This window comes from Symphalangus syndactylus, chromosome 10 (assembly GCF_028878055.3).
Source record: "Symphalangus syndactylus isolate Jambi chromosome 10, NHGRI_mSymSyn1-v2.1_pri, whole genome shotgun sequence".
NCBI classification, from domain to species: Eukaryota; Metazoa; Chordata; class Mammalia; order Primates; family Hylobatidae; genus Symphalangus; species Symphalangus syndactylus.
In genome coordinates, this window is record NC_072432.2 from 54,525,002 (window position 1) to 54,550,536 (window position 25,535).

Here is a 25,535-nt window from a genome sequence, read left to right on the forward strand (position 1 = left end):
AAATATGATGCAGCCACTAAAATAACTGGGTAAATCTATATAGATCTAACATGGAAGAATGTTCCACGACACATTTTAAGAGGCAAAAAACAAAGTAAGTTTCAAAATAAAGTACAGAATATGATGCCATCTGCAAAACAACAACAAACACATGTGTAACAAGTCTGTATATGCATAGAGAAGGCCTGGAAATTTTCACAAAACTATCAAGTTAAATCTATATAATCACCAAAGGGTTAACAGGGCTAGTGAAGGGAATATATTTAAAGGTGCTTTCATAATAAGAACACCAAAATATATCACCATGTAGACATCTTTTAATGCAAATCTAACTGTTGTCCTTTTGCATGGTTCAAGATAACTCAGAAGTTAGCAAACAAGGTGACTGAAAGTACCTCTAACCTCCATATAGACATTGCATTCTTTTTGAAAAGTGCTTTTAATATACATTCCAATGACTTCAAAAGGAAAGTAGTAATTTCTAGAAATGTAAATAGAATTATTCAAAAAGGAAAGTTAAGACTTAAAATCTTTCAAAATAAATAGGATTTAGTTAAAAGAGAAGAAAAATCAATAGTTTAATCATATTTTACTAATAAGATCCTTTAAATCATCTTACTTTGTCAAATGGAGACAGCAGAAACTTTAGATTATCTCATTACTCTCTCAAATCAAACCAGAGGCCTATCTATGTCTTCCTGTTCCCAGAAGAGCACACACATGTTGCTGAATGCATGAGGTATTCAGTAAGCAGACTGAAGGGGACCACCACTGCAGTATCAGAAGGACCTTGTGTGTCTGGGGAAGCTACAGTGGCTGCCTAAGGTCAAGGGTCAGGAACAGTAACCCTCTCCAGGGTGAAGCTCATTTACTGCTGACATGTAGCTATCTTTACTTTCTGATCAGATATTTGGAGCATAAAATCGTTTGTCTTAACCAATCCCAGGTTTTACATTAGACGATGATGAAGCAACAGCTAACACTATATGCCAGGCAATATTCTAAGTACCTTTTATATTTAACACATTTAATCATCCCCAAGACTCTATGAGGCAATAATATTATCATTATCCCCATTCTACAGATGAAAAAATTGGAGCATAGAAAGGCTAAATAACTTACCCAAAGTTACACAGAAAATAAGCAGCAGAGCCAGGATTTGAACCCAGGGAGTCTGGCCTCAGAATTCATTTTCATAAGCATTATGTTATTCTGTCTTTAAGGAGATTATTATTTAACATAGCAGTTTAGCATTATTTAAAACAAGAGAAATAAGCAGTGTCTCACGGCTATAATCCCAGCAGTTTGGGAGGCCCAGGCGAGTGGATCACTTGAGGTGAGGAGTTCGAGACCAGCCTGGCCAAATGGTGAAACCCTGTCTCTATTAAAAATACAAAAATTAGGAAGGCATGGTGACACATCCCTGTAACGAGAATCGCTTGAACCCAGGAGGCAGGGGTTGGTTGCAGTGAGCCAAGATTGTGCCACTGCACTTCAGCCTGGGCAACAAAGTGAGACTGTCTCAAGAAAACAAAGGAAACAGCGTAAAAGGCAGCAGTCTTAACCCAGTTGGAGAAACACTCCATCAATAATACATCTGAACATGCACCCCAATATGTTTAAGAATAATGTGCATATGCTGTACTGATATAATATACATTATAAAACATCTGGAAACATAAAGAATGTAAAAAAAATTATAAATATTTTTATTTAAAAATATAGTATTTTCAAATTATATTAATGTTGCAATTTGTCCTCACTCAAAATACAATAATATAGTAATACATTAATATATATTATTAATTTTATAATTATAATTATCAATTGTATAATTATAACTTAATAACATGATATATTACTATAGCTAAAAAACATAATTAATACTATTATAATTTTGAGCAAGAAGAAAGCTTTTTGAATATGCTTTCCTATAAATACCTTGATAAATAAGGTGTTAAATCTTGTTAAAGATTTGACATAGCAATTTGAAGGTCAGGTTCTTTTTTCTTGTCAGTTACTGATGCAATAACTAAATTATTGTTTAATCTCATCATCAATTATGCAAAACTTTTAAAATAATGTTTTGTCATCTTGCCCCAATGAGAATCACTTGTTCCTGTCCATTAAATCAGAAGGAGTTTCATTTTAACATGTTTAACAATTGGGTTCAAAACTACTGAAACTTTTTATTTGCTAGATTAACAGGCCAGAACATTATGTATCCCAGCTTAAGTGAGCCAATGTTAGAGTTCTCATAGATGACATAAGTTTTCAGCCACAGTCTGTTTTTTAAGAGCTTTATTGACATACAATTCACATGCTATACAATTCAACCCATTAAAATGTGCAATTCAGTTCAGGCACTGGCTCACGCCTGTAATCCCAGCATTTTGGGAAGCCAAGGCAGGCGGATCACTTCAGGTCAGGAGTTTGAGACCAGCCTGGCCAACATGGCAAAACTCCATCTCTATTAAAAATACAAAAATTAGCCAGGCATGGAGGCACATGCCTCTAATTCCAGCTACTCGAGAGGCTGAGGCATAAGAATCACTTGAACTCAGCGGGCAGAGGTTGCAGTGACCCAAGATTGTGCCTGAGTGATGGAGTGAGACTCTATCTCATCATAAAAATAAATAAATAAAATAAAGTATGCAATTCAATAGTTTTTGGCATATTCACAGAGTTGTGCAACCATCACCACAATGTATCTTAATACAATCTGGTTTTTGAAAAGCTCATTTTGTAGTAGGTGCCTCTTTTAAAAATCATTTACAAAGCAATTCTTCCACAGTGAAGAGTATCTACTAAGAGTAGGAGTCTGAACTCTGCATTTTCTTTTTGTTCTTGGATGCTTATATCACTGCACTTGATCTTAGCCCAAAGGCCAAGAAGTAATAAATGTTTACATTGCTTTATTATCTTAAATCATAGTTTCTTTGCAAAAATATTTTAAGTCATTTATCTATTTTGTGAGCATTTCTTTAGTAGATAAGGGAATCATAACAGCATTTTCTGGGCCCCCACAGCATGGTGAAAGCTAACCAACAACAAACAAGGGCATCTCAAGCACTGTGCTGTAGAATTCCTCATTCTTCCTTCAGGTTACCTTGGATACAAACCAATCCATATATTAAACTTGACTAAAGCTTCATGTGTTTTTTTGTTGTTTGTTTTTTTTTGAAATGGAGCCTCACCTCACTCTGTCACCCAGGCTGGAATACAGTGTCTCACTGCAACCTCCGCCTCCTGGGTTCAAGTGATTTCTCCTGCTTCAGCCTCCCAAGTAGCTGGGACTACAGGCATGCGCCACCACACCTGGCTAATTTTTGTATTTTTAGTACAGATGGAGTTTAACCATGTTGGCCAGGCTGATATAGAACTCCTGACCTCAACTGATCTACCCACCTTGGCCTCCCAAAGGGCTGGGATTACAGGCAAGAGTCACTATGCCCGGCCAAGCTTCATTTTCTTTTTTCTTTTTTTTTTTTTTTGAGACAAGAGTCTCGCTCTGTCACTCAGGCTGGAGTGTAGTGGCGTGATCCTGGTTCACTGCAACCTCTGCCTCCTGGGTTCAAGCAATTCTCTGCCTCAGCCTCCCAAGTAGCTGGGACTACAGGTGTGCATCACCACACCTGGCTAATTTTTGTGTTTTTGGTAGAGATGGGGTTTCGCATGTTGTCCAGGCCAGTCGAACTCCTGGCCTCAAGTGATCTGCCCACCTCAGCCTCCCAAAGTGCTAGTATTACAGGTGTGAGCCACCATGCCCCTGGCCTTTTTCTTTTTAAGAATGAAAACAGAATAAATGGAAGCTCTAGTTATAAAGCGAACAGAAGCTTTTTTCTTTCTTTTTTTTTTTTGATACGGAGTCTCGCTCTTTTGCCAGGCTAGAGTGCAGTGGCGCAATCACAGCTCACTGCAACCTCTGCCTCCCAGGTTCAAGAGATTCTCCTGCCTCAGCCTCCCAAGTAGCTGAGACTAGGTGTGCTCCACCATGCCCAGTTAACTTTTGTATTTTTAGTAGAGACGAGGTTTCACCATGTTGGCCAGGATGGTCTCGATCTCTTGATCTCGTGATCCGCCCTCCTCGGCCTCCCAAAGTGTTGGGATTACAGGCGTGAGCCACTGCACCCAGCCAGAACAGAAGCTTTTAGTAAATAAGAGCTCTAATATTTCCTTCCTGCATGCCAATGGATAGTCTTGTACACTCCCAGAGTACACGAACCCTGCTTTGGGGGCACTAGTTTAAGGTTCAAGCCAAAGTGTATGTGAAACCTTGAATTTCGCTTCATTATCACAGCTGAAATGATTCCCAAAAGACATACTATGCCCCAATGTCTGAACTAGCAATATGGGCAAAAAAAAAAAAAAAAAACAACTCCAGAAATAATTTCTTAGAAATCTGCATTTCCCTGTAGTTAAGCAATACTTTCCCTGGTAATAAATCTGAATGAGGCAAGCATAGGCCACCCTGGGGGTGGTAAAAAGATTTCAATTCATGTGCCAAGTTTAGTTGGCAGGTAGCCACTGCCTGGAAAGCTCTGCTGAGAGGATGCCAAGGCCATGCCCAGGGAAATGAAGCAAGATGATCAACAATAATGTTGTGGCTGGTATACGTGCCTACTACTGCTACCACCATGCTAATCAGATCTCAGCCACTTACAGCTTCATCCCACCACACAGTGCCTTCTACTCATGTTCCACATCGTGCTTTCCATAAACTAGGCTTGACACTGCCTCCTCACCAGGTGGCACTCAAGCTCAGAAGCAGAAGGCGACCCAGGTGGGGACCCTTTAATAAGAGCAGTCCGTGATCACAATGAATTGGATGGAACAAACACACTTCGAAATGGCTCTCTCCCACGTGTAACCACACTCAAGAATTTTTTCTCTCTTATGCAATTATGAAGTGCTATGGACTGGCAAAGAAAGGCAGTGGGTTCTGGTCAGCTCTTACAGTTTGGTTGATGCTCTAGTGAATATGAAACTGTTAATGATCTCTCTTCTTCTTCTTCTTCTTCCTCTTCCTCTTTCTCTTCGTCTTCTTCTTCACTTCCCTTTTCTCTCCATCCTCAAGTTAGCTCAGACTCTAATAGCAAAGTGGATCCAGATTCTAAGATATACATTGGATTCTGAATATACAACTTCATTTGGGGAAAAATTGTGAAAGGAAAATGGATACTTCATACATTCCTGCAGAGGTCATGTTTGGTGGCATTTCCTACATGGGAATGGGTGGAATAAGCACCACAGAACACTTACGTGGCCATTATGCACATGATTCAAAAAGAAAGCTGAGTCGAGCGTATCATCAAATTACCAGGCATATGACTTACCTCAGAGGCAGTAGGACACAATAGCGCACTATGACGCCCAGCACCCACACCATAGTGAGCCGCAGACTGATGTACTGGAAGTTTACATTGGTTCTTGTGAGGAGATTCCATGACACTAGCTCCTCTGAGGAAAACCTCTGGGTCACTTCATCTTCCACAATGGCTTCCAATCCCTTCTTGGAGAAATAAAACACGTCAGACAGCTCAAAGTCCCTTCCTCGTAGACCAGAGAGCCCTTTTTCCATGGGTGACTCATCTCTTTGGATAATACCTTAAAAGAAAGCATCAGGACATGAGAAAATGCCATAGGACAGAAGAATTGACCAAAGGGGCAACTTTAACTGTGTAGAAGTTAAATATGCCAAACAAGTAAATAAGTTTAATGGGTGACATCAGCCATCTTCAGAAGTAAGGGACAAACAATTGCAGTGGGAAAAGAGGTGAAATCACTGTGTCTGCATGAAATGGCCTCTACCCCATGATCTTTGTTAATTATAAAGAGGAGTTTTTGGTCCTCCATAATCCTCTTGTTTGGATTTCTTCCCTGCATACCATTAGACAAAGAACTCACACACACACACACACACACACACACACACGCAAAATTCTCCCCAAGGATAGCTCTAGATTGTGTAAAAACAAAGACTTCTGTTCTCCCTGACAAAAACCATGAAATCAAAAAGCAAGCAAAATGGCAAAAGATTCACCATAAATGGCAAAAAGTTGATTTTTTTTTTTTTTGAGACAGAGTCTTGCTCTGTCACCCAGGCTGGAGTGCAGTGGCATGATCTCAGCTCACTGCAAGCTCCGCCTCTTGGGTTCACGCCAATCTCCTGCCTCAGCCTCCCAAGCAGCTGGGACTACAGGCACCCCCCACCATGCTCGGCTAATTTTTTGTATTTTTAATAGAGACAGGGTTTCACCATGTTAGCCAGGATGGTCTCGATCTCCTGACCTCGTGATCTGCCTGCCTCGGCCTCCCAAAGTGCTGGGATTACAGGCGTGAGCCACCGCGCCCAGCCGATTTTTTAATATATGAAAATTATTTAATAAGAAAAACACAGCCTCCTGCATAAAAGTAAGCAAAGTTCACAGAAACAACATGAATATTTATAGTTCATATCATACAACTTTTCACTAGTGAAAAAAGAAATGTGAATTAGACAAAGGCCTATTTACAGTATCAAATCAGCAGCATTTTATTCAATGATAAAATTCAATGACTTGAAATGACACAGGTACTCTCATATTCAACTTGTACAAGTACGGAAGTAGTAGCAATTTTGTCAAAGGTGGTTTGGCATGAAAAGACTGAAGATAGTTTTGCTGATGATCAATAACTCCAGTTCCAGGAATCTGTCATCAGAAAACAATTAGAAATGTAGGCAAATGTAGGCAAGGGTGTTCACTGTAGAATTCTTCATTATAATTAATCCAAACAATGATATAAAATGCATCCATTGATAAATGTTAATCAAGAAAAGACAGAATCTAAAACTATAGTTTCACTCTATGAAATACATATACATAGAAACAATGTCAAAATGAAAACATTAAGTAGCTATTTCTAGACAATAGGATTAGGTTTTCCTCTCTGTGCTGTTATTGTATTTTCCATCAAGAAAATAATTCAATAATTTTTAAAGCAGCATAAATTTTTATGAATTGAAAAATGACTACTGTCATTCAATTCTAACTACTGAATACAAAAAATGAGAAAGTCTTCAAAGAATAAAGAGTAGCTATATACACAGTCATATGATCATTCACTGGTTCCTTCTGGGTGTATCACAAAAGGTTACTTCTGACATTAGACTACAAAGAAAAATATTTTCTTTTGAGATAGTGATTAAGATGTTAAATTCCCTGAAAGAAGATCTTTTTTGGTCACCTCATTTTCCAGTTTACTAGGAAATCAATGAAGAAAATGGACAGTGCTGTATTACCTATCCCGGGAAGAGTTACACGTGTATTAGTAGAAAGAGCTGTAATAGTTCAGTATTTGGAAGGACTGATACTACACTAGAGGAGAAAGGAAAGAGGACCTGGAGTCAAAAGCCAAGTCCTGTTTAGGACAACCACCAGCTCCATGACTGACGTCTTTTATAAACTGGGAGAATGGAAACAATTTAGTTTTCTTACAGGGCTAATGTTTTATGATTTTAGGTTTGGGATATATGGGTATTTTGGAGTTTGTTTTTGTCCCACATGCAAAGTTTATACCTAGTCACCTTAAGAATTAAAGCAATAGGGGCTGGGCATGGGGGCTTATGCCTGTAATCTCAACACTTTGGGAGGTCAAGGTGAGCGGATCACTTGAGCCCAAGAGTTTGAGACCAACCTAGGCAACACAGTGAAACCTGTCTCCACAAAAAATACAAAAATTAGCTGGGCATGGTGGCATGTGCCTGTAGTCCCAGCTACTTGGGAGGCTGAGGCAGGGGTATCACCTGAGCCCAGAAGATGAAGGCTGCAGTGAGCCATGATCATGCCACTGCACTCCAGCCTGGGTGACAAAATGAGATGGAAAGGGAAGAGGAGGGGAGGGGAGGGGAGGGGAGGGGAGGGGAGGGGAATGGAGGGGAGGGGGTGGGAAGGGAAGGGAAGGGAAAGGGAGAAAAGAGGGAGAGATGGAAGGAGGGAGGGAAGGAAGGAAGGAAGGAAGGAAGGAAGGAAGGAAGGAAGGAAGGAAGGAAGGGGAGAGAGAGAGAGAAAGAAAAAGAAAGAAAGGAAAAAAGAAAAAGAAAGAAAGAAAGAAAAAGAAAGAAAGAAAGAGAAGAAAGAAGAGAGAGAGGGAGGGAGGAGGGGAGAGAGAGAGAGAAAGAAAGAAAGAAAGAAAGAAAGAAAAGAAGAAAAGAAAAGAGGGAGGGAGGGAAGGAAGGAAGGAAGGAAAGAAGGAAGGAAGGAAGGAAGGGAGGAAGGGAGGGAGGAAGGAAGGAAGGAAGGAAGGAAGGAAGGAAGGAAAAAAGTAAGTTCTTGAATGATTATTAGGTTCTCTTTTTCAGAAGTCAAGTCTAAGTGGTTTAACCTTTTTTCACCATCTCCAAAAGAGGTTTAATTAGTATTAGAGGATGAACCATGATAGTGTGCCTACTGAATTACCCTTTTGCTCTACAGGCACTGCAATACCTAACTCAAAGCCCATTACGCAATCCAAGTACTGGCCAGTATTTAGCAGTGCAACAGTTTCATTACAGCAGGAGGGAAGAATACCTTCTTCAGCAAATTTCTGAATGAAATACACTGGGGACAACAGACAGCCTTCCTAAAAATAACCTTTTTCAGAGGGGCCAGAGATAAGAATGCAAGTTCAAGTTGCCCCATACTATTTGACTGAGCCAAGAGAGAAGACATCTGCAAATGATGCCAGCCCTCCAGCCCCTACACACTTGTTGTGCAATGTTTTCTCTGCCTTCTTACCTAGTTTATTCTGTGTAACTTAAATAAAATATAACTCAATTTTATATTTTAGTTAAGCATCTTTCAAAAGTACGTAGGTAACTGCAATGTATCTAGCCGACAAAGGATTAATTTCCCAAAGGATTAATTTCCAGAATATATTAAGTCATACAAAAAATTGATTTAAAAATGTCAAAGAACTGTTTTAAAAATGGCTAAGAATATAGCAAGCAATTCATAAAAGAGTAGCCTTATTGATGAAACATTTGAAAAGATGTTCTGCTTCACTATAATGAAAGAAATGCAAACTCAAACCACAGTGAGGCCAGGCACGGTGGCTCACACCTGTAATCACAGCACTTTGGGAGGCCGAGGTGGGCAGATCACTTGAGGTCAGGAGTTTGAGACCAGCCTGGCCAACATGGTGAAACCCCGTCTCTACTAGAAACACAAAAAATTAGCCAGGCATGGTGGCACATGCCTGTAATCCCGGCTACTGGGGAGGCTGAGGCAGTAGAATCACTCGAATCTGGGAGGTGAGGGTTGCAGTGAGCTGAGATTGCGCCACGCACTACTCCAGCCTGGGCGACAGAACGAGACCCTGTCTCAAAAAAAAAAAAAAGCCACAATGACATACTCCTTCATACCCATAAGCCTGATAAAGATGTTTAATCTGATAATGTGAAGTACTGGTAAAGATGTGGAACAATGGAATAGAATTAGTCAACCATACTGGAAAACCACTTGGCACTATCTAGTAAATTCAAAGACATTCAGAGCTTATGACCTAGCAATTCCACTCCCAGGTATAACTTAGGAAGATCTTTTTAAAAAATAATTTCAAACGTACAGAGAAGTTGCAACAATAGGTCACTTCACCCAGATTCACTAATTGCCAACATCTTGCCACATTCGCTTTATTGTTCTATCTTTATATGTATATAAAAAAATTTTCCTAAGCCACTTAGAATATGTAGTAAACATCATACCCATTACCCCCAAATACTTCAGCATATGTTTCCTTAGGACACAGCGATTCACTTATTTAACCAAATTATAATTATCAAAATCAAGGAGGTTGACATTAATCCAATACGAGCATCTAATCTACAGGCTTTATTCAAATTTTGACAATTGTCTCACTAACATCCTTTACAGAAATTTTTTTTTTCTGGTCCAGGATTGCACCTTACATTTACATGTCAAGTCTTTTTAGTTTCTTTAAATGTGGAAAGGTTCCTCAGCCTTCCTTTGTCTTTCAAGATATTGACATTTCTTAAAAGTATGAGCCATTTATTTGATAGAGTAGCTCTCAATTTGGATTTGCCTAATATTTCTTCATGATTAGATGCAGATTGTATACTTTTGGAAGTAATACAATGTAAGGAATGTGGTGTTCTCAGTGCATCCCATCGGGAGACAGTTTGTCATGACTGGTGATGTGACTTTGATCACTTGGCTGAAAGTGGTGCTTCCAGGTTTCTCCATGTAACATTAGTATTTTTTCTCTTTATGACCAATAAGTAAGTACTTAATATGTACAAGCATCTATAAAGGGGAGATACTTTGAAACTATGTAAATAACCTGCTCCCCATGGATATTTAGTGTATCAAACTTTGTATATTCAAACTTTCACCCATTGTATTACCATCTATTGATGATTCTGGCCTTAATGAGTAAGTACTACGTGTCTTTTAAAATGACATTTTCTCACTCTGTTGGGCATAGTGGTTCACACCTGTAATGCCAGTACTTTGGGAGGCAGAGGCGGGCAGGTCACTTGAGGTCAGGAATTCAAGACAAGCCTGGCCAACATGCGAAATCCCATCTCTACTAAAAATACAAAAAACTTAGCTGGGCATGGTGCCACACACCTGTAATCCCAGCTACTGGGGAGGCTGAGGCATGAGAATCACTTGGAAGCAGAGGTTACAATGAGCCAAGATCACACCACTGCACTCCAGCCTGGGTGACAGAGTGAGACTCTATCTCAAAAGAAAATAAATAAGTAAATAAATAAAATGAATTTTCTCACTCCTTCAATCCTTCCATATTTATTGTTCAGCATTCCACCTTAACGAGCTTTTTCTCTTATTCTCCAGAGAGATTCTTATAAAACTGTGCACAAGGAGACATATACAAGAACACTGCCACATTGTTTGCTTTAGCAAAATATTGGAAACAATCTAAAGTCCGTTAAGGAGAGACTAGATAAGAGACTTGATAGATATATACAGTAAATACTATATAAGAGTTAAAATAAATTAGCTAGAACATGTACTAATTTAGATAATTCTGAAACATCAGAATGAGCAAAAGTCAGAATGAACACAAAACGATATGTGGAAGACAACATTTTTATCATTTGAATAATGCAAAACAATAAATACTAAGTATGAAGGATATATACATATGTAAGGGAAGTATGAAAATATGCATCAAGATGAGCATGAAAGTCAGAGTAGTAGTTCCAAGGAGTAGCAGGGTAAGGGATCAGGAAAGGATACCTAGGAGAATTCCATTGTTTCTGTAATGTTGTATTTATTAAGTGAGGTGGCAAGTACACATGTGATATAACTAAAAAATAAAGTGCTACATGGAACTGACAGTTGTCCCTAAGACAAAAATCTGTACTGTAAAGAGCAGGTACCAGACTATGAGTGCTCTAATATTAGGCACACAATATCTGAAAATGGGTACTATTATAAAATTAGGTGTCGGCCGGGTGCAGTGGCTCATGCCTGCAATCTCAGCACTTTGGGAGGCCAAGGCAGGTGGATCACGAGGTCAGGAGATCGAGACCATCCTGGCTAACACAGTGAAACCCCGTCTCTACTAAAAATACAGAAAAATTAGCCAGGCGTGGTGGTGGGCCCCTGTAGTCCCAGCTACTCAGGAGGCTGAGGCAGGAGAGTGGCGTGAACCTGGGAGGCAGAGCTTGCAGTGAGCCGAGATCACGCCACTGCACTCCAGCCTGGGTGACAGAGTGAGACTCCTTCTCAAAAAAATAAAATAAAATAAAATAAGGTGTCAAAAGGAGCATGACTGAAAACATAATGTTACTTTCTCCTGAGATATGTTGACTATTGAGGGTCTGAGTTACAGATCCAATTTACCTAAATATAGGCTCTGACAGGAAAAAATATTCAATTCAATCAACATATAGGGGACATTCACTATGCATCGGGCCTCAAATTACAGATTAGAAAGGAAGAGAGGAAATTTTTGTTCTGGCACCAAGAAATGTTCGTAAGTAGACCAAAAGTCTTCCAAATACACAGAAATAAACACATCAGATTAGCTAACACAGATTCAATTATTATATTAGTTTTGTTATCATTAAAGCAATCTCATTATTTTTAATAAGTTAATCCTGATCCTTCAAAGCAGCCCACAGTTCTTAAATTGGTAAAACTCTAATTCTAAAAAAAAAAAAAAAAAAAAAAAAAAAAAAAAAAAAAAATCCTTTTACTTTACAAGTCAGCTTTAAAAGGGTAAAGCCATAAACATTTGACCTTTGTTCTTACACCAAATGCTTTCACCAAGCCAACACAGTCCATGCTTGGATGAAGATAAAATTACAACTGTCTCTCTATCTCACGCAAGCGATTAATTGCACAAGCTGCCCTGTGCCCCTGTGCCTTTAGCAAATCACTTGTACATAAATAATACCAGATATGAAAGGCCTGTGGAAATGAAGGCAGAAGTTGAAACCATCTCAAACATAATTAACTCTAAATTAGGTGAGTGAACTCTTAGAATAACAGTCCATTTATAAATCACACTAGTTTTTCTGTCCTCCAGTTGTAAAGCAAACTCTCTAAGCAAGCAGTTAAGAAAATCAGGGTCTACTGCAGACCAAAGAAGATACAGCAGCTTATATACAGAAGTAGACCCTTAATCTACCAATGGCCTGTGTTCCAAACACAGCAGCAAAACATTCAGCATTCAAAACACTTTCTCATGGAAGCCTTGATTGAAGTGGTCTGTGTGAGCAAGAACCCTGCCCAGTCATAAGCCTAACTCACTTAAAAACAGGTGATCACAGAGCAGTAATAGCATGAAATAGAAAGTCTCTCTTAACACTGTTTCTATAGGAAATTTTTAAATTAAATCTAGTTTGGAATTGACAAAAATATACTCCTAAATCCCACAGAGACTGGAAGGGGGCCTTGGGGGAATGTTCTGGGGTACTGGTAATGTTCTGGGGGTACTGGTAATGTTCAATTTATTGACCTAGATGAGAGGTATATGAGCAAGTTCATTTTGGAAAATGCATGAAGTTGTATACTCATTTCACACCCCTGTCTAGGTATGTTATTATTTTAAAATTGGGCAGGGAGGAGTTTACCTGTTCCAGCACCAATTACTGGTGGTAGTGTCCTTTTCCAGGCATGAGAAGCTCCTCTGAGGGGCTCAGATCCTTGGCAAAGAAGCCAGGCCTAGATCCTTCCCTACCATCCCCAACTTCCTTCCTAACCCATTAATGTGATTAGTGTGATTAAAGAAGAGACCACGATAAGGTAGTATAATGACCAACTGTATGTATACATTGGGGAATGAGATGGACCAGTGCTACTGGGATTAAAGAAAAGAAATATTCAATGTCAAGGAAGAGGCCTGGCCCATGCTCAAGGAATTACCTAGATGTAAAGACTAAAAAGATCATTAAGGCCAGGTGCAGTAGCTCATGCCTGTAATCCTAGCACTTTGGGAGGCTGAGGCGGGCGGATCACCTGAGGTGAGGCACTTAGACCCAGTCTGGCCAATGTAGTGAAACCCCATCTCTACTAAAAATACAAAAATTAGCCAGGCATAGTGGCATGCACCTGTAGTCCCAGCTACTCAGGAGGCTGAGGTAGGGAATCGCTTGAACCCAGGAAGAGGAGGTTGCAGTGAACCAAACGAAGATCATGCCACTGCGCTCCAGCCTGGGTGACAGAGTGAAACTCCATCTCAAAATAAATAAATAAATAAAATAAAATAAAAATAAAAGATCATTATACCATCTTAACAAGCTAGTACCAAGGACAGATCCCAGGAATATACAACCGATCTCCATCTTGTCGTTCTACAGTTCATTAATCACTAGGTATATTAATATGTTAATTACTGCATCAACAACATAGTCACCTAACTGCACAGATTTCCAGTCCACGTTTTGCCACCTTTTCTCACAATAATGTAGCTGTAACACTGCAAGGCTAACCTCTAGATATACCAAATCCAAACCATTCCCTGAGCCATTAGTCAAGTTAGGATTTCCAGGACATAAGTTAGGCCACTTGGCTAAGCTCATTTCACAGTGACTCCTTTGTGATCCTGATTATCACTGCTTCCCTTCCCAAACATTTTAAAATATTTTTATTGTTATTAATTTAGTTAAGTGTAATAATGGCATTAGGGTTATATTTTTCAAAAAGTCTGTTTTTTGAGATGTATCCTGAAGTATATAAAAGGATATGATATCTGGAATTAACTTTAAAATACTTTCATAAAAGGATATACATGAAGATGAGACTATGGTATTTCTAATTACTTATTGGTGTTCTCCACCTTTCTACATTGCTCATATATTGCCTCTGTAATTAATTTTTTTAATTGAAAAATACTTACACAAAGGAAAACCTGAAAAAAAAGGATAGATGTAGCAAATTCTTGGTAACTGTTGAATTTGGGTGATGGGTATAAGGTGACTAATTGTACTATTCTTTCTACTTTTAAAAAATTAATACTATGCTTAAAAATGCACTTAAGAAATTTGTTGGAGATATCCGCTTAGCTGAGGATCAATTTCCTCATCTAAATTTAAAAAAATCATTCACTCATTCATTCAGTTAGTCAATATATAAAGTGTGACAGGTACCAGACACGACACTAAGTTATAAGGGAAAGGGAGAAAAAAGGGTTGAGCTAACTCAGTGGTTCTCAAGCATGGCTGCCTTCCATAATTCTCTGTGGAATCTTTTAAAAAACAGACACCAGGGCCCACTCCCAGATATAGCAAACTAAAATGTCAGTTACATTTTAAAATATCTATATGAAGCCAAGCACAGGGGCTCACGTCTATAATCCCAGCACTTTGGGAGGCCAAAGGGGGTGGATTACCTGAGGTCAGGAGTCTGAGACCAGCCTGGCCAACATAGTGAAACACTGTCTCTATGAAAAACACAAAAATTAGTCGGTGTGGTGGCAGGCATCTGTACTCACAGCTACTTGGGAGGCTGACACAGGAGAATTGCTTGAACCCGGGAGGCAGAGATTGCAGTGAGCCAAGATGGCACCACTGCACTCCAGCCTGGATAAAAGAGGGAGACTACATCTCAAACAACAACAACAACAACAAAACTATATATATATATGAGTGGGGGAAACTATAAGGAAACATTAAAATATTAGGCTTTTTCTGATTAATAAGTATTTCATATGGCTGATTTTTAACTTTATACTTCTGCAATGTCTAATTTTTCAATGAAGTATATAGATTAATTTACATTGAGAAAAATACTTAAGATGTTATTTTTAAAACTATAATGGGATACTACTACACACCCACAAAAATGGCTAAAATTTTAAAAGGCAAAAAATACTAAGTGCTGGAGATGCTAGGGACCAACTAGAACTCTCAAACATTGCTGCTGAGAATGTACAAACGTTTTAGAATACCATGTAGCAGTTTCTAATAAAGTTCAACAAATACTTGCTTACCCTATGGCACAGACAGTCATAAGAATGTCTGTACAATGTTTATAGCAGCTTTATTCCTAATGGCTAAAAACTGGAATTAACCCAATTATCAATCGACATCATAATAAATAAACTATTGGTATTATATAAAGGAATACTCCATAGCAATTTTTTTTAAAAAATCCACTGATTCATGCAACATGGAGAAATCTCACAAATATTATACAGAGTGGGAACAAAAACAGACACAAAGAATATATAATGTATGATTTCGTCTGTATAAATGTCAAAAACAGGAAAAACAGATGATGACAGAAATCAGAAAAGAGAGTACCACTGGGACGGAGAGATGAAGGGCAGATACTGAGCAGGGGCTTAAGAGAACTTTGAGATCATAAATGTGTTCTTTAGTTCGACTGGGGTAATCACATGAGCCTACAAATATGTAAAAAATCATGTACCTGAACACTTAATATGTGCATTGTAACAGATGTAAATTATACCTCAATTTTTTTTTAATCAGAAAAAAAAGGTTACCTTTAAGAGTTCTCCCAAGCCGGCACAGTGGCTCACGCCTGTAATCCCAACACTTTGGGAGGCCAAGGCAGGTGGATCACCTGAGATCAGGAGTTCGAGACCACCCTGGCCAACATAGTAAAACCCTGTCTCCACTAAAAATATGAAAATTAGCCAGGCGTGGTGGTGCACATCTGTAGTGCCAGCTACTCAGGAAGCTGAGGCAGGAGAATCGCTTGAACCCAGGAGGTGGAGGTTGCAGTGAGCCAAGATTGTGCCGCTGCACTCCAGCCTGAGTGACTGAGTAAGACTCCGTCTCAAAAAAAGAAAAAAAAAAAGAGTGCTCCCAAATTTCTAGCTATAGTTTCAGTTAAAGGCTCTAGCCAATCCTGTCTTCCCATGTATATTTTAAAATCTTCCTTCCTAAACTAGAAGGCAGCTGACATTGACTGAGTGTTTCCTGATGCCAGGCTGTATATAAAACCCTTGACACCTACACTTTTGCAGTCTTCACAATCCTATGAGGTATTATGTATTACCTCCAACTTATACATGAGGAAATTAAAGTTCAGAGGGTTTGAGTAACTTGCCTGGGGCCAGAGAGAAGAAGGAACCGAGCCAGGATTTGCAACCAAGTCAGTGACTCCAAAACCAAGTGCTTCCTCATATGTTATTGCCTCAAGTTTCACATCACTCTGTCCAATACCTGCCCACTGACGAATCCCAAATATGTAAGATATTTCCCGTCAATACCACACCACCCCCCAGTTCTTCCTTGCTAAACAGAAAGCCCTGAGTAGCAGCTCTTCCTAGCATTTCTCCTACCTTTGAGGGAAGAAAGAGAACTTTAACTGATAGAAGAAAATCTATATATGGCCCCTATCTAACATTAATCTAGAGATGCACTTACAATTCACTTACACGTGATCATTCTTCCCAGAAAGTTGTGACTCAATTCATCCTTTTTTTTTTTTTTTTAACTGAGGCAGGAATCTTTTACAGCTTGGAACCCACTTAAATTCTTCTCATTTAGAATCTCTGAGCCATCCTACAATAAGCCAGACAAACAAACAAAACCATGCCCTGGGCAGTGGTGCACCCAGTGGTCCCCCAGTGCAGTAGTTCGGCCAGGTCCACGTTGTCCAAGGAGACTGTTCTGCCCTCCGTTAAGACTCTATAACATCAGTGCACAGGCATCCTGCCAGTATCCTTACTCTTCAAGCCCTCTACACGGCAGAAGCAGCTTCCCTACACTTCTTACAGATTAGTCAAGGTTTAGAAAGGATAATCACCCTTGATTTGTTGTTGGTGTTATTGTTGTTAAATATATTCTCACACCTTCTACCATTTTTACATCCTTATTAACCTGGACTGTTAGCCAGGCAAGGTTTATAGAAAATGGTCTCTCTTTTTTGGTCCAAAGAGCCAAGCAGCCCTGCTATATTCTCAGTCATCACTCCAGGTTTGAGTTCAAGGTCTTTGAGCAAAAGACAGATAGACTGTGAAGCCAGTAAGGTTAAACTTCAGGGTCCAAACTTGCACAGGCTCCTTCCAAGGTCTTGTACTTACTTTTGCATGGATCACTTTGTATTCCTTATTAAAGAAGGCCTCCAAATTGCATAAGCTTTAAGCCCCCACAAGACCTGGACTTGCCCCTACCTCTGAATAACATTATCATTTTGTTGATAGAAACAACAGATCTATGTTAAACCATTCACCTTACAAATGAAGCTGATCTAGGAAAAATACTTAAGATGACAGAACCAACTTATTACCAATAAGTATTAGAACACTGGGAGGTCACAGACACACATAATGTCTTTCCACTTAATTTTACTTATTATGAATAGTATTTTATCTATTTAATGGTTACATTAGCAATGTACTAGTAAGAGGGGTTGCTCCTTGTTAGGCAGTTATGTTGTTATTTTAAGGTTTTAAGTTTCTCAGTTATTGGAAGTGGGGGAATTTAAGAGGATGACAAACGAAAAATGTGAATACAGGCCGGGCGTGGTGGCTCATACCTGTAATCCCAGCACTTTGGAGGCCGAGGTGGGTGGATCACCTGTCAGGAGATCGAGCCCATCCTGGCTAACACGGTGAAACCCCGTCTCTAGTAAAAATACAAAAAGTTAGCCAGGCGTGGTGGCGGGTGCCTGTAGTCCCAGCTACTCAGGAGGCTGAGGCTGGAGAATGGCGTGAACATGGGAGGCGGAGCTTGCAGTGAGCCTAGATGGCGCCACAGCACTCCAGCCTGGGCAACAGAGCGAGACTCTTGTCTCAAAAAAAAAGGAAGTGAATACAAATGAAAAATGAAAAAACACTACATAAAAGTTTCACAGGTTTCCTGGTAGCAATAACCCTGCCTTAGAAGAAATAGATGATGATATACCATACAATAGGTCCATAAAATGAAAAGGGGAAGAAGTCATCACAACTATGATGACCTTTAATATACATGAAATGTGCTCAAAATAAATGCATCTCCTTTGGTTTTCCTAAGCACTACTCAATCATGATGACTCAATCACAACTGCCTATTTTTGAAAAAAGCATTCAAGTTATGAAACTACTCACGCTCCCCCTAGTAACGTGGCCTGGGTTGGCACATTTAAAGATACAAGTTACAATCAATTTTTTTTTAATGTGAAAAAGGGTAAAGTTTAAGCCCTGTACCCTCTACTACTTAATCCAATTAAGAAAAATAAAATAAGGGCAGGAGAGAAAGCCTGCATATAATACAAAATAAAAATGTGCAAAGAAAAAAACAGAAAATCATAAAAACCATAAGAAAGAATTCTACACAAAGTCTTATGCAAATAACTTTAATAAAAATTTGGGCAAATAGGTAACTTTCTATTTAAAAAAAATTGTTCAAAGCTTTACTGACACCAAGAGATGAAAATGCTAAAGAGAACCATTTGCACAGATGAAATAACGCTGCAGGCAGCAAAAAAATACCTACATATGCACCCCTAACCAACCAATAAGCACCAGATCCAGGCTTTTTTTGTTGTTGCTGTTTTTAAATAGAGACAGGATTTTGCCATGTTGCCCAGGCTGGTCTTGAACTCCCAAGCTCAATGATCCACCCACCTCAGCCTCCCAAAGTGCTAGGATTACAGGCATAAGCCACCACTCCTGGCCCAGACCTTTTTTTAAGGAATTCTACCAAACATTTAAACTGACAAGGGAGGGAGAAATAAAGGATGAAAGGTAAGTAATACACTAATCACAAGTATAAGAATCAACTGCAAAAATCCTAACTTCAATTTTGGCAGACAACTTCCAGCATCATATTATGACCAGGTAATGTTTATTCCATAAATGCAAAGATAATTCAAATATTTTTAAAGTTATTAATAAAATTCACTACAATGGGTCTAAGGGGGGTAATCTATCTTCACCATCAGACATGCCTTAAAAGCATGAAAATTCAACACTCATTCTTAATTTAAAGTAACAAAACAAGAATCAGCAACTATTTAACATGAGATGGAAAAATAGATCAAAGCTGACGTGATCCTTATTGGGAAGACCCTAAAGGCACTGAAAACTATCCACATAGGAATGCCAACTAGCACCACTACTGTTTAGCACTGCAGGGAGTATCAGCCAGCACAACTAGACAAGAGAAAAAAAATGAAGTACAAACTGGGAAAGAAATAAAATGCAAACCAAAGTTGAATAAGAAACAGCAAGCCTATCAATATCTGAAAATAAAATAATTATATATCTGAACAAAAGGAAATTCCTGAAAACCATATACAGTATGAGAATTCTTAATTTTATATTATTCTACCTTACTAAAGTAGAAAGTTTTCCTATAAATGAACAACAATTATTTAGAAAATATAATGGAAGAACACACCCTATTTATAATAGCGACTAAAATATAAAACTAAGAGGAAATGTGCAATACCTATCTGAGGAAAATTTTAAAACATCTCTTAAGGATACAAAAGAAAACCTAACAAATGGGGAAAAAAAAAAAGAAAGAAAAGAAAAGCTAAACAAATGTGAAAAAGAAATAAGAAAATCTAAACAAATGGAAAGATATAATGTCCTCAGAAAGTAAGACCCAACATAGATAATGTCAAACCTTCCTCAATAAATTTACAAACTTAATACAACTCCAATAAAAATGGGTTGTTGTATTTCCTTGTATCATAGAAAGCTGAATCTCAAGATCATATGGAAAAATAAGTAAACAAGAATAAACAGGAGGCCGGGCGTGGTGGCTCACTCCTGTAATCCCAGTACTTTAGGAGGCTGAGGCAGGTGGATCACTTGAGGTCAGGACTTCCAGATCAGCCTGGCCAACCTGGTGAAACCCTGTCTCTATTAAAAAAAAAATAAAAAATAAAATAATAATAAATTAATTTAAAAAAAAAAAAAAAGAATAAATAGGAAAAGCAATAAGAACAACTATTCCGACCAGACACTAAAACAACTATTGGCCAGGTTTGGTGGCTCACGCCTATAATCCCATTCCGACCAGACACTAAAACAACTATTGGCCAGGTTTGGTGGCTCACGCCTATAATCCCAGTACTTTGGGAGGCCAAGGCAGGTGGGTCACCTGAGGTCAGGAGTTCCAGACCAGCCTAGCCAACATGGTGAAATCCCATCTCTACAAAAATACAAAAACGTGAGAAAGAGAGTTTCTGGGATGCCAGATGAGTTGGTCTCCCCTGTGTGAGACAGCCATGGGGAGCCATGAGTGGCCTCTGAGGAGAAAAGTCTCCTTATTGCCTTCATGTCTTTATGCCCCAAGAGCATAACAGCTCGGCGACATTCCACAGGTTGCTGGGGGAAATAACACTCCCTTGAAGCAGTGGAATATAATCAAACATCTTGGTTTCTCCTGAAACCCACTCCCACCCATGTCAGTTAAAGATCTTAAGTAGTTTAGACACACGCCTTTGCTTGAGGAAATTCACAGAGTTCTCCTTCACTGATGAATCCTTTTCTTCATCCCTTCCTACCCCTCCCATTTGCCCTAAGAACAAAGAGCTTGTAAACCAATAAATTGGGTGGAGGCCGAGAGCTCGGGGCATGAGCAAGCCTCCGATGCTCCGGTCCCCTGGACCCGCCTTTTAAACTCTTATTCTGTCTCTTTCTAATTCCTTTGTCTCTGCTGGACTCGGGGTACCCACTGGGTGGTTTGGGGCTGGTTTCCCCAACACAAAAATTAGCCTGGCACGATGGCAGGTGCCTGTAATCCCAGCTACTAGGGAGGCTGAGGCAGGAGAATTGCTTGAGCCCTAGAGGCGGAGGTTGTGGTGAGCCGAGAGCGCACTGCTGCACTCCACCCTGGGTGACAGAGCGTGATTCTGTCTCAAAAAAAAAAAAAAAAAGAAATCAATAATTAAGATAATATGATAACAGTGCATGAGAAGACAAGTACACAAACGAAATAAAATAGCTCAGAAACAGATCTAAATGTATAAACTGGAGGCTGGGCGTGGTGGCTCACACCTGTAATCCCAGCAATTTGGGAGGCTGAGACGGGAGGATCACTTGAGGTCAGGAGTTCGAGACCAGCCTGGTCAACATGGTGAAACCCCGTCTCTACTAAAAATAGAAAAATTAGCCGGGCATAGTGGTGGGCACCTGTAATCCCAGCTACTTGGGAGGCTGAGGCAGGAGAATCACTTGAACCCAGGAGGCAGAGGTTGCAGTGAGTTGAGATTGTGCCACTGTGCTCCAGCCTGGGCAACACAGCAAGACTCCATCTCAAAAAAATAAAAATAAATAAATAAATAAATACATATAATGGAATTCTGGACATTATTGAAGATGCATCTCAAATCAGTTGGTTAAAGGATTTTTTCACAGAGTGTTGAGACAACTAGATAGACATCTGAAAAAACACACAAGAATAAATGAATCAAAGATTTTAACATAAAAAATAAAACCATAAAAGTAATCAAAGAAAACTTTGGAGAGTTCCCTTAAAACTTGGCAGAGGAAAAAAAATGTTTCTACTAAATCCAGAAGTTAGAAAAAGAAAATATTGATAAATTAGACTATATATAAATGAAAAATGTCTGCACAGTAAGAAGTATGATAAGCAAAGGTAAAAATACAAATTGCAAACTGAAACAAATATTTGTCTCTCACCACAGACAAAAGCTAATCCTTTTTTTTTTCTTCTTTTGTAACAGAGTCTTGCTCTGTTGCCCAGGCTAGAGTTCAGCGGTGTGATGGCAGCTCACTGTAGCCACAACCACCTGAGCTCATGTGATCCACCCACCTCAGCCTGCCAAGTAGCCGGGACCGCAGGTATGCACCACCATGCCTGGCTAATTTTTTGAGTTTTTGTAGAGAGAAGGTCTTGCTATGTTGTCCAGACTGGTCTTGAACTCCTGGGGTCTAGCTATCCTCCCGCCTCAGCCTCCCAAACTGCTAGGATTATGGGCATGAACTACCACACCCACCATTAATCATTTTAATACATGAGAGGGTCCTAGAAAACAAACAGAATAGCCTGACAGAATAATGGTCAAAAAACACGAGTAGATAGTTCCCAGAAAAATTAATGCAACTGACCCTTAAACATGAAAACACGTTCAAATGCTTTATCAGAGAAATACTAATTAGAACCAAACTGCATTTCCACTTCTTGTCTATCGGATTGGCACAAATCCAAAAGTTAGACATATATTTACAACATTGGTGAAGCTGTGGGGAGACAGGCACTTGCACACACTCCTAGTGGGAACTCATAGCCCCACTAGCCTCCATGATAGAGGCCATTATGGAGGGCAGTTTGACACTATCAATCCAAATCACACATGTTCTCTGACAGAGCAGTCCTATTGCTAAGAATTCATGTTACAGATATAGTTACTTCAGCATCATTTTTTTAGCAGCAAAGGTTGGGAACTACAGGTAAATTGAACTATTTGCATTCATATAATGAAACTTCTTACAACTCTTAAAAAAGAAGAAACTTTCTAAGTAATAATAGAGAAAGGTTTATGGGATCTATTATAAGTGAAGAACACAAGGTTCAGAATACTGTTTATAGGACATCATGTTTGGTGTTAGCAAGTCAAGAAAATAATAAATACTTGGCCGGGCACAGTGGCTCACGCCTGTAATCCTAACACTTTGGGAGGCCAAGGCGGGTGGGTCACCTGAAGTCAGGAGTTTGAGACCAGCCTGGCCAACATGGCAAAACCCGTCTCTACTAAAAACACAAAAATTAGCTGGGTGTGGTGGTGCATGCCTGTAATCCCAACTATTCAGGAGGCTAAGGCAGGAGAATCACTTGGACCTGGGAGGAGGAGGCTGCAGTGAACTGAGATCGCACCATTGTATTCCAGCCTGGGAGACAGAGTGAGACTCCATCTCAAAAAAAAAAAAAAGAAAAAAGAAAATAATAAAGACCTGCATTAGAATAACATATTTGTAATGTAATAGCATAAAGAAACAATGGAGAGATACATAAGAAACTAACTTGGGATAGAGGTAGGCAGTAACAGGAGTGGAAGCTACATTTATTAAAGCATATGTTTTTAAATTGCTATAATTTTTGACCCATGTGAGTTTATTACTTATGCAAAACATTAAAACGTTTTTAAAAAGATGAGTAAAACCCAAATTTAAAGTGTTTACACAATAACTTGCACACACATATCCTTTGCGTGTTTGTCCACTAGCACTAGCCTTCCCGGAATAACATCAGTCTGATGGTTCAGCATGTCCTCAGAATTGTAAAGATGAAACAAAGTAAAACTAGATTATGGTGCTTTCCACATAACTAATGTTACCCTTTCATTCCAAATCTTACAGAAAATACTTAATTTCTGTGTTAGCTTTAGAAGTCCCTAATAATCTCCCACTTCATGTGTGTTATTAATTCACAGAAAAGCACAGTTTACAGATAACACATTCAATGCTTTTGTTTCTGAAGAGGAGTTGGTAGACAAATTCTATTATTCTTGGGAGAAAAATATAGCCCACAAGAGTAGCAGTGGACAGAAGAATGAGGAGAGAGAATATATATATAGTTAGAAGTCTCTATCTATCTATCTATCTATCTCTCTCTCTCTCTCTTTCTGTCTCTCTCTGTTTCCATTTTCTCTGCTCTTATTCTCTTACCTGGTTGATCTTTGTCTTGTTCATTCATCTCTTCCTGCCTTTTTTCTATGAATTTTTCTCCAGCCCTTGTAAATGTCTTTCACTTTCTGTGAGTTCATTAAATCTACTATTTCAACTTTCACCCTCTGCAAAGAATTCCCAAATATGCATCTATAGTCCTGACTTCTTCCCCAGGCTCACATTATTATATGGCTGCTAGGAACTCCACCAATCCCACTGCTCTGGTTCAAGCCCCCATTATCTTCCAGAATGGCCTCCTGTCTACTACGCCTCCTTTCTCCACTTCCCCCACACACATCCTGTCTAATCCCACTCATAAACCTGCCAGATTCATCTTTTCAAAACTTTGAGATCTCCTCCTCTAAGGAATGAATTTCCTAGCCTGGCATTCACTTAAAGCCTTTTAGGATTTGATGTAAACCTGCATATTCAGTCTCAAGTCCATCCATGCCCAACTCATCTTCATGCATTCTAGCTGCAGCCAAACTATATAATATATATTTATAATAACTAGAAATCAGTTATTGGGTGCCTAATATCTCCTAGGCTCTCCTAACCTCCTGCCTTTGCTTACAGTTTCTTCTACCAGATGCCCCCTTTCCTGAAATCATTCTGAGTTTTCACATCAGTAGAACTTCGTTTCCTTGTTTATTATTTTCCTTGAGCTCATGACTCCATTCATTACATAAGGCATTGTCTTAAATGATTACAAAAGATCAAAAAACGACAAATTATATCAAATTTATGAAATATCATTTCCAAATTTCTAAAATTAAATCAGGCTTGTACTAAAGAACTTGATAGATGCTTGTCCTACGGAGATAAGGATGGAATGGCAAGGCAATTCTCTCTCTCTTTTTTTTTTTTTACCCAAAAAGGCGGGAAAAAGGACATTAGTTTGTTATCTTCCTCAATTACAAAATGCCTACTTTTTACTCTTCGTCACACAAACCCTGATACACATGCTTCTTTATCGATTAGCACTGTTGGGCTTATACTTTTTGTACAGGATGCCAGTGGAACATCAGATGCTGAACACCAGAACATGCTGTAATTTTGCAATCCCTGCCCACATCACACACTTGATATCATTTGTGGGAGGTCATGTGGGTTGGCCTACACACTGGCAAGTAAACTCATTGATTTGGACAATGAGTCACTGAAAATGAGGACATTATTTTAGCGGATTTGTGCCAACGTCATTGCAGAGGCAAGAAGAAGGGATATGAATGATACACTGACAGATACCAACCTAATAAATAAAAAGTTTGCCAATCTTGAGAAAAAAGAAACATGGACTTACACCTTGCAAAGATTTTAAGTACTTTACATATTCTACCAAGCATGTTATTAATTACACATAGCCAAAGCCTGTAATCTCTTTCTGGCATTAATCTCCTTTTTTAAAAAATTCTGTTTTGTTTTTATTAAAATGATGGCCTCTGGAATTCATTATCAGTTTCTCTCCACTTAAACCAAGAGAA

General features: G+C 39.0%; 1 protein-coding gene across 3 annotated transcripts in view; it reads right to left on the reverse strand.

Moving 5' to 3' along the window:
* Positions 1-25,535, reverse strand: part of GPAT3 (glycerol-3-phosphate acyltransferase 3) — a 70,757-nt gene that overhangs the window by 19,571 nt on the left and 25,651 nt on the right. For all 3 annotated transcript variants that reach the window (XM_063611176.1, XM_055297112.2, XM_055297113.2), the window contains exon 4: positions 5,337-5,607. In XM_063611176.1, coding sequence (XP_063467246.1) covers positions 5,337-5,607 — 271 coding nt within the window. The remainder of the gene's footprint in view (positions 1-5,336; positions 5,608-25,535) is intronic.